Source organism: Gymnoscopelus braueri (genome assembly GCF_963280865.1).
Source record: "Gymnoscopelus braueri genome assembly, chromosome: 12".
In the NCBI taxonomy this organism is placed as follows: domain Eukaryota; kingdom Metazoa; phylum Chordata; class Actinopteri; order Myctophiformes; family Myctophidae; genus Gymnoscopelus; species Gymnoscopelus braueri.
In genome coordinates this window covers 19,567,313-19,576,791 of record NC_137614.1, presented here as the reverse complement: position 1 = coordinate 19,576,791, position 9,479 = coordinate 19,567,313, and the positions used below count along the sequence as shown (strand labels likewise).

Here is a 9,479-nt window from a genome sequence, read left to right as displayed (position 1 = left end):
CAAGGTGTTGCATCACGACCGCATTGTGAACTTTAGATGGCTATTTTCAAATAACCTATGCATAAAATAGGGCTAAAGTGGTTAATGTATGTTTTATAATATAATAACTTATATCTGCAAAGTAACTAGTAACTAATAGTTTTCAAATAATAGTGGAGTAAAAGTACAACATTTGCCTCTGAGATGTAGTGGAGTAGAAGTAAAAGTATTGAAAATTGGAAACGCTCCAGTAAAAGTAAAAAATACCTCAAAATTGTACTTAAGTACAGTACTTGAGTAAATGTACTGAGTTACTTTACACCGCTGCTAATTACCTGTCAAAACATTTCACTTTAGTAGTGAAGTGGCATTAGGGTTTAACTGGTTTCATTGATACAACTGCCAAACAAGTAATCAGCTGATTGACATCCCAAGCGACACGACACCCGCCCCTCATGTGACGTAACCCGGGCTCCTTCCCGTTCTCTCTGCTTACTAGCTGGAATAAAGATACCAAGGATTCGACAGTGATGTCATAACTGTCAGACTCGGGCTAATTTAGTTGCATGACCGTTTGCTGACAAAAATAACGCATTTGTCTGTCGAGCAATCATTTGGGGGGTTTGTGTGAGATTACATTAAATAAGGATACAGTACTTAGTTAGTTAGGTACGTTAGTTACCTCCTTGCCTCACCAGGCTTTCTGAGGTACCTGTGCAAAGCCTGGTTCTATTCACTGCTCAGTGCTGCTCTGGCTTAGACTTATCCGGTCTAGAGCCCGCCTAGGCACCCACTGTATCCCATAAGTTGCTGTGGTCGTAAAAGTACTCAATTTTTTAACTTAAAAGTATCAATACTGCAATGGAGAAATACTCTGTTACAAATAAAAGTCCTGAATAAAAAGAAAAATACTTGAGTAAAAGTCAAATGGCCGAAATGTATATAGGGCTGAAGTGGTTAATGTATGTTTTGTAATAATAATCAAAATCTACAAAGTAGTGGAGTAAAAGTACAATATTTGCCTATCCTCCACCAAAAAAAAACATACCTCAACATTGTACTTAAGTACAGTACTTTAGTAAATGTACTTACGCCATAGTTATAATATCGACTTACACACACAGTTTCTGTCTCTGCTCCAGGCTGGATCTCAGCCACGCGTCCTATAAACTGTGCGACGTCACCAACCAATCCTTGGCATCTTGACTCTCGAGTACAGAGTGTTAGCATTAGCCAGCCTAGCCCCCCAGCCCCAGCTGTCGTTGGCAGTCCAGTCAGTCAGTGGTGCGTTTGTAATCACACCCCTCCTCCTCCTCCTTCCCCCCAGCGAGCCGAGGACGGGTTGTAATCTTCGGGAGCTAAACTTAAACACAGAGAGAGGCGGTTCCCGATTGTTGTTGTTCTCCCCGCAGCAGAGTCCCTCCCGACCGACCGAACTAACTAAGCTCTGGGACATGGCCAGAACAGAACAGGTCCTGGTGCTAGAGCCACAACACGAGCTGAAATTCAGAGGTAAGAAGAACCAGGGGGAGGAGGAGGAGGAGGGCAGTCAGGGCCCTGCTGCTGCTGCCTCTGCTCCCACTGTGTAGTGTTGCCTCTCCTCTCCAACTGAACTGAACCAAGTGCCAAGTAGCTCCAAAGGCTATAGCTTCTACAAGACAAGTGTCAATGACGGCATGTTGGGCACATGTTCAACGTTAGTTCTTTAGCATTTGGGTGAAACATAACGACCATGGTCACTGTGTGCGTGTCGCAGGCGTTGGTTTTGGTGGCTAAGTGGCGATGACAGGTGAAACGACGCTATGGTCTTTTTTAGCTCGATGCTACACGTAGCTCGTTAGCACCAACGCATATATATGCGTTGGTGCTAACTAGCTACACGTAGCATCGAGCTCAAAAGAGCTAACTCATTAAGCTAGCTGTCATTGCACCGTTCAAGGCAGGCAGGCCCGCCCGCCCCATTTCTTTAATCCAGCCATTTAACTATAATAACATTTAACTGTGCATATGATATTCCACATGCCTGTGTCCGAAAGAAAACATCTCCACTTGAACTACTTAGTAAGATAGTGTTTTGTGTTGTAGCAAGCAACCTAACGTTATACCAGCATTTTCTACTACCAAGTGGACTGTTAACAATCATCTATTTCACATTTATCAGCTGACGAGCTATGTCTGAAGTCTTAACAGTTATTATATAGCTGTGCTGGCATCCTAAGTTCTACGCCAGTTATATGTGTTACACCCATCAGGCCTAAATGGGTACAAAAACCGTGCCTGAACGCCCGGTTGTGTCAGGAATAATTAAAACTATCTTTGTGGTTGTGAAATCATTGTTTAGGGTGTGATTGTGTTGAAATGGGGCAGATGTAGTCTGTAGTGTTGCCCTCAACTCAATAGAGGCATGTTTACAGAAGATTGATGCCTATTCTTGTATCTAAAATATAAGGCAAACGGGTGCATCCATCCACTGAGTTACTCAAGACATACATGGGCATGGCACATTTTTTCAGTATTAACTAATTGGAACTAAAGGTAAATTGTATTATTATTTAAATAGATTAGAATAATTTTATGTTGAAGTATTCTCAGCTTTGGTCCGTGAAAGGACAGTGTATTAAATACTGTCTGCCCTCAGACATGGTATTCAGCAAAAAGGAGGTCTTAGCACATCAATGTTGCACAATACATGCTATTGAAGACTATATTTAGTCAAAGTTACAGTTTGCACTGTGCAGTATGAAGTAATTATGTGCAGTTATGTTTCTCGTGTAATAAAGAGGTACAGAAGCCACGCATATTCTATTCTCCTCTTACTATAAACACCTGCCTGCCTACAAATGCACATATTCATCCTAATAGATGCATAATAAGCCCTGCTCCCTGCCTAGGCTCCATCCCTTTCTCTCAAACCAATCCTGGCACACAGCCTTTCCAATCACTGCTTTGATTTATATCTTGTAAACTGAGCCATGCACTGGATGTACAAATGCAACCACAAAACAGGGGGGGGAGTGTGCAGTCACAAAAAGTTAAACCCACAATCACTAATGACATAAGAAAAGTGTAAATGAAAAAATATTTACATTTCTTATCAAAGTTTTGAGATGATTGAAATGACAAACACATTTTGCCTGTCAGCAACTAAACAAGTTTCTAACTTTGCTTTTACACACTGTTACCCTCATAGTCCCTAACACTGTTATATTATTGTCTGTGTTCTGTACTCTGCAGGCCCCTTTACAGATGTTGTCACTGCCACCCTGAAGCTCGGTAACCCCACAGATAGAAATGTGTGTTTCAAAGTCAAGACAACTGCACCTCGCAGATACTGTGTGCGCCCCAACAGTGGCATCATTGACGCTGGAACCTCCATCAGTGTTTCTGGTTTGTAATTAATTACTCTTGTAAGACTTATGAATACAAAAATAAATGATAATGGTAATATAGCTCTGATTCCCTTTTAATGTTATGGTTTTTACACATTTTTAGTATATAGTAGTAGTACAACAGTATAATACAGGGTTGGGCCAAAGTACTTTATAGGTGGAAGTCCAGGTTGACTAATCAGATTCCTTTCCGCAATGTTAGTCACCTGGCATACATTCCAAAACACCCTGAAATTAGACATTTCCTGGCATAATGTGTTTCTAGCACTCTAAAATGGGACTTTGTAATCAACTCACATTATTTGTCATGATTTCTTTCTGTTCTTAGGTAAACAAATGAATAAATTAAAATGTAGTAACCTAATTCGCTACACCGCAGCATTATTGTCATGGAAAACAACAGAATTATTACCGAACCTTTATAACCCCAACCTTTGCACTGGTTCAAGAATAATTATCTGGGGTTCCGGTGATGACGTCACACTGAGAGGGTTGAAGCCGCTGAGCTCCCGAGACGAACCCCCTTATGTTTTAATTTGCTAACTACTATCTGAACCAAACCAACCATGTTGTTTGTTAAATAGTCTCTGACTATGCCGCTCAAGACTGGGATGGCAGACGCGGCCGATAAACTTCAAAAGAATAATTATCTGAATCCATGCAGATGAATAAAAATGCAGTTTGACTAGTTTGCTATTCTTAGTTAGCAGGTTAAGATATGATCTACTGTACATTACATTCTAAACCATAGACTGACCCTCCCCTTTACAGGTTATGTAATACCTTTCTTATTGGGCAATACAGGAAGTTAACACTGGGGCTTTAATGTCCTGCTTTTCCTGTTCCTCTGTTGTTATCGTTCACAGTTATGCTACAGCCATTTGACTATGATCCCAATGAAAAGAGTAAACACAAATTCATGGTGCAGTCCCTGCTGGCCCCATATGACATGACTGACATGGAGGGAGTGGTGAGTAACTGCACAGACATTCAGTTATAATTAACATAGCGTTTAACCCTTTTTTAAAGCAGCATTTACAAAGTGGAAACTGGAATTGACTGCTCATGCTAACATCAACAGCTTAAAATGGGAAGAAGTAAAACAATCTGTGTGTGTGGCCCTGAGCCCAGGTACAACATGCAAATATAAAGAGGCGAGCACAATTTGACAATTGGAAATACCTGCTGATCAATTGACCCTGGCACTGCTCTCTGAGTCACTCCCCCTGGCTCCACCCTCGGCAGTCTTAATTGAGTGAGAGTTCACAAAATGCTAATAAACAGATTAATTTTGGGGAAAGTGAATAATTGGCGTCCTCACTCCCTTCATATGCCAATTGTCACCCGTGTGCAAGTTCAGATTGATAGGTGAACGCACTGAGGAGAAAAATGGATCAGAAGGAAAGAAGGACAGAACAGTTTCCTCATTTTATATTCATCAATCTGAAAAATTAACCATTACCAGTATTCTAAATTTGAATACTTTTTTACAGACTTTTTTGCAAGTCTTTCTGCAAGACTGTTGTATCATGAATCAATCAATCAAGAGAAAGAAAGACATCTTTTTTATTTCATGTTTAGCTTCTGAGATTTTGTGTTGAGTGTTCTTGACAACCAAGTCTTCATTCTTGTCCACAGTGGAAGGAGGCTAAACCCGAGGAGCTGATGGACTCAAAGTTGAGATGCGCATTTGAGATGCCGCTAGAAAATGACAAAACTGTAAGTAGATGGACTATCCCTTGGCCCATGCATCCATACTGTGTACATGCCGCATGATGCTTCACTGTCATTTCTTACCCCTTATGTTTTATTCGTTTTATTTGTTTTGTTTTTTCCTTCGGTTTTACCTTCCTAGTGTTTAGTGCAAGCAGGCTTGTCATTCAAAATTCACCAGCAAATCCTCTCAGTAGATGTCCCACTCATATCAGCATTGTTGAGTTACATGGTTTCTTTTGTGCAGTTTTTCCCATTCATTATGATTTTATCTTCGTTGTTTTCTTCATTTGTTTCTCACTCTCATCTCCACTGCCACATGCATGTCTTTGTCTTCTCCCTCCTCCTCCTCCCATATCCCTCCTCTTCCTCTCGCACCTATTCTCCACCTGTCCCCCCTCCTCCACTCTCCGTCCTCCCCCCCCCCCCCCCCGCTCTCTGCAGCAAGTGAAATCAGAGAGTGAAGGCATCCAACCTGTGTCCTCCTTCCCCATTAAGACGGAGCACTCGCCTTTGCCCAAGTCAGCCAGTGCCTCTCTGGATGACGGAGAGGTGAAGAAGATCATGGAGGAGTGCAAGAGGTTGCAGATGGAGGTGCAGCGGCTACGGGAAGAAAACAAACAGATCAGGGTGAGACACACAGACAGGCTGGTGCAATCAATCCCTCACTCATTCCCTCACTCACCCTCACATGCTTACTCACTCACCCTCACTTACCTCCCTTATTCATTCCCATATACAAGTTAGTGCACTCTATCCCTCAATGGCTCCTTCTCATACCCACACCCAAAGCTGTACATATGACTGAGGCATGCGCCAGTCAGAATCCTGAAATTGTGGCGTGTTCAACCCATGAAGTCTGAAACTTGTATCTACTGACTATATAATACTTTTTTTTTTACATAAAGGTCAATGGGAATCTGGTGTGGATACAAAATCCTTTGGGATCCTTGTATCCTCTGTATCCTTGTATTAAAAACTGAACCAGGCTACCAGAAGAGGGCAAATGGATCCGGGAGGGACAGCGTGCTTATCCATGCTTTACCCCATTTCACCTCTTATTTTTTTAATAATGTACACTGGACATCCCAACCATTAAATAGATTGGATGTAAAACCTGTTACACAGTTAATGTTTTTTCAGCTTTTCTTTGGAGCTTCATATAAAAATAAAATGCATAAAGTATGACACCAGACCAAACAGATTCAGTTAAGAGGGAATTCGCAATGTTTATTTTCAGATAACAAATTGCCGTTAATTTTAAGGCAGGCAGGCATTGATAATTATTAACTTTTTCTTATTAGTAACATACGGTAAGCTGTTCAGTGTTATATGTGATTTTTAAAGTTTTTAGCTGTTTGTTAGAAACAACTACTGTAGATCCATGACCAGTACATCCTCCAACCAACTGTTTTTAATTTTGCTACTAGAAAGATGCACCCCCCTGACCTCTGCTCTGTCTTTCCTCTGTGTCCGGTAGGAGGACGATGGACTGCGGAAGAGAAAGGTGACATCAATGGCCACTCCTCACTCCAGCTCCATGGCGACATCCAGCATGAGGGAGGAAGGTCTAAGCACCCGTATACTGGCTCTCTGCGTGCTCTTCTTTGTCATCGGAGTCATCATCGGCAAGCTAGTCCTGTAAAGTTAGACGGATGGACAGACAGACAGATGGCATGCTCGGGAGGACAAGAGATGATAATGGTGATGGCGGCGATGATGATGTCTTCTCGGTTTATGTTTGTTTATTTTATCTTTGTTTTATTTTTTAGCATTTATGGCAATATCACAAGGGTTTGTTTGAGTAGTGTGGAAAGTATTTAATGTTTAAAAGGAAACAAATGTCAAAACAATACATAAGAAAGATTCAAGTGAATCGCGAGTAGGAACAGTTTCATTACAGAATTACAGGTCTTGGTCATTAAATGTTTTATTTTCTATTTTTCTTTGAAATATCACCATCTCTGCTTTCGTCTTTTCTTCCGTCCATCCATCCCTCCTCGATTTCCATCTGTCCCAAGTTTGCAAAGACAGAGACAGTAGATAATGGAGTGAGTAAGGGGAGCGGCTATGCTCCCTCCGGTTGAATGTCTCACTCAGTCTTTCCTTGATTCCTTATCTAAACCTCTTTAAGTCTTCACATTTCCTGTTTCAGAAGACATCAGGAGAGGCGGTCCAGTGATTCTCTCCTGAGTGTTTATCTTCCACGTAGTTCTGATGATGCGTAAAGAGACAGGAAATGCAGGGAATCCACGAAAGACAAACATATTATCTATTAAAAAAATGTGTTCTATAATGTATCTGATAAAAACGGTGTGAGCCAGTAAAAGCCATGGTTGTGTTCGTTTTTCTTCATTTGAGCTTCTACACAAGTGTCTCTATCGCTGTGTGTGTGAATATTTTAACCGGAATGTCTATTTGTACCCAGGTGTAAATAGCTTTCTCAACACAGTGCAGTAATTTGCACCTGAAAGTCTAATTGTGAATGGTCAATTTCAGGCATTTGAGGGTTAAGAGGGTTATGCCTGATTTATACTTGTTTGCAGCGTGGTGTGTTGTGAGCTTGTAAATCTGCTATTTTTAGTGCGCGACACCGGCGTGCAACTAAGTATAAATCACCCTTTAGGGTTTGCACACATTACAATGTGCGCTGGGATATAAATAGTTGAAGTTCTGCACCCAGCTGCATACTGCATGCATTACTAGGAATACCTGGGTGCAAATATACAGTTTTAACTGTCAATTGTTTTTTTTTGTATTTTTTTTGGTTTCTTTCATTTAAGGAGAGGAAACCAGAGAGATGGTGAATTTACAGGCTGCTGTTGCAGATAGAGAAGTAAGGGAATGGTTAACGTAAATCATATTACCAAACAGATTTCCTGTACACAACAGAAGAAAATGGGGTGTTACCTAAAAATAAAATCTTGAGTATCTGTAAAGATCAGCCCTGATTAGAAAAAGTCATTTGTTTGTTGATTTAGTTTTTCTGTTTAATTCAGTCATTGAAATTTTTACTTGTGTGCTGCACAGTGAACTAGTTTAAATTAGATTAATATTAAGCGGCAGTGGATTTTTCAAGGTGTCTGATTTTCTCATTTTAACGTTTGAATTTTCAGACTGTTGATATTTACTTCCTCAGGTTGACTAAAGAAATGGCACCAGTAAAAAAAAGAACATACGTTCTTAGCCCCTCATCTTAAAACAGTGGACTTTTTATGCAAAACCAACTTGAACATTTAACAGTATATGACTTTACAGTGTATAGGACACTAGTTTTGGCCACCTCGTTTATTTCTGCCCATAGAGTATTATACTGTTTGTGTTCCAGTGCATTATAGCAGTTTTTGTTTTTTACATATCCACTATATTTTTGTTGTTCATAATATACAAATGCACTATATTCAAATGTCCACTGAGCTTACTGCATGAAATGATCTGGATTTATTCTGCTCTCATTTGTTGTGTTTTGAAACTTATATAAGCAAAACAAAAAAGATTACCGTCTTCTGAAAAAGGGACCATCTTGTGTCTGATTTATCAGTGTGTTCTCCCTCTTTGTTTTATTTTATTAAATTGGTTTTCCTTTCTTTTTTGGGCTGGTTATTTTAGAGCAAAGACGGTATAGTAGTGTGTTGCCGCCTTGGCTATGAAATGCCAACTGAGCAACCAACTGTTATGAAGTATTTTGTTTTGTTGCCTGAGGGAGCATGGGGGATTGGAGATGTGGGTGGCAAGGAGGAGGACTGACTTGTGAATATACACTACGTTAAAAAAAAAAGCAGCTTCAGAACACATGCAGGCACACACAGTCACAATGTAACCACAAATTAATTGGATACTGTTTTGTATGTACATAAAAATAAAAATGGAATTCAAAACATAACGAGCAACGTTATTAACAAAATGTAGTCAAAAGAAGATAAAGCAACCATTATGGATCCTGTAGCATCATAATGAATTAAAATACATAAACCCCCAACTACTTGTTGTGGAAAGTTTACTTTTTCTTTTTCTTTTCAATTTTTTTCTACCCATGGAAGGGGATGGTTTCAGCAGTCCTTAGAAATTATTTTTCAGTTGAATCCACTAAAATTGCAATATTATGTCCTTTGGTATATTAATCTGATAGCGCATAACCCATTAAGCATCTGTGTCATTTTAGATTTATTTGGCTATTCAAAAATAGCAGATATACAAGCTCAGATGTATGAGCTTGTATATCTGCTATTTTTGAAAAATCAAATCAAAGATTTGTGCAAATCTTTGAATAAATATTTTTTTAAAGCGAACATTTGTAACTCAATTAAGTCTTTGCTTCTGGGGGTCCCTGGAACAAAATATTTTGAGATGGGGGGGGGGTGGTCCGTGGCCAAATACATATCAGTTTGGGTGGTCCTT

General features: G+C 40.0%; 1 protein-coding gene across 2 annotated transcripts; it reads left to right on the top strand.

Annotated features, from left to right (window-relative positions):
• Positions 1-1,281: 1,281 nt before the first annotated feature.
• LOC308096187 (vesicle-associated membrane protein-associated protein B/C-like) lies at positions 1,282-8,668 on the top strand. Of its 2 annotated transcripts, none has more exons than XM_080443520.1 (6): positions 1,282-1,491; positions 3,214-3,366; positions 4,235-4,338; positions 5,007-5,087; positions 5,580-5,711; positions 6,562-8,668. In XM_080443520.1, the coding sequence occupies exons 1-6, from the start codon at positions 1,434-1,436 to the stop codon at positions 6,724-6,726; spliced, it is 693 nt and encodes a 230-aa protein (XP_080299646.1). In that variant the 5' UTR covers positions 1,282-1,433; the 3' UTR covers positions 6,727-8,668. The 2 variants fall into 2 exon arrangements, with proteins under 2 accessions (XP_080299646.1, XP_080299645.1); XM_080443519.1 differs by having other exon boundaries at positions 5,526-5,711.
• The last annotated feature ends 811 nt before the right edge of the window (positions 8,669-9,479 follow it).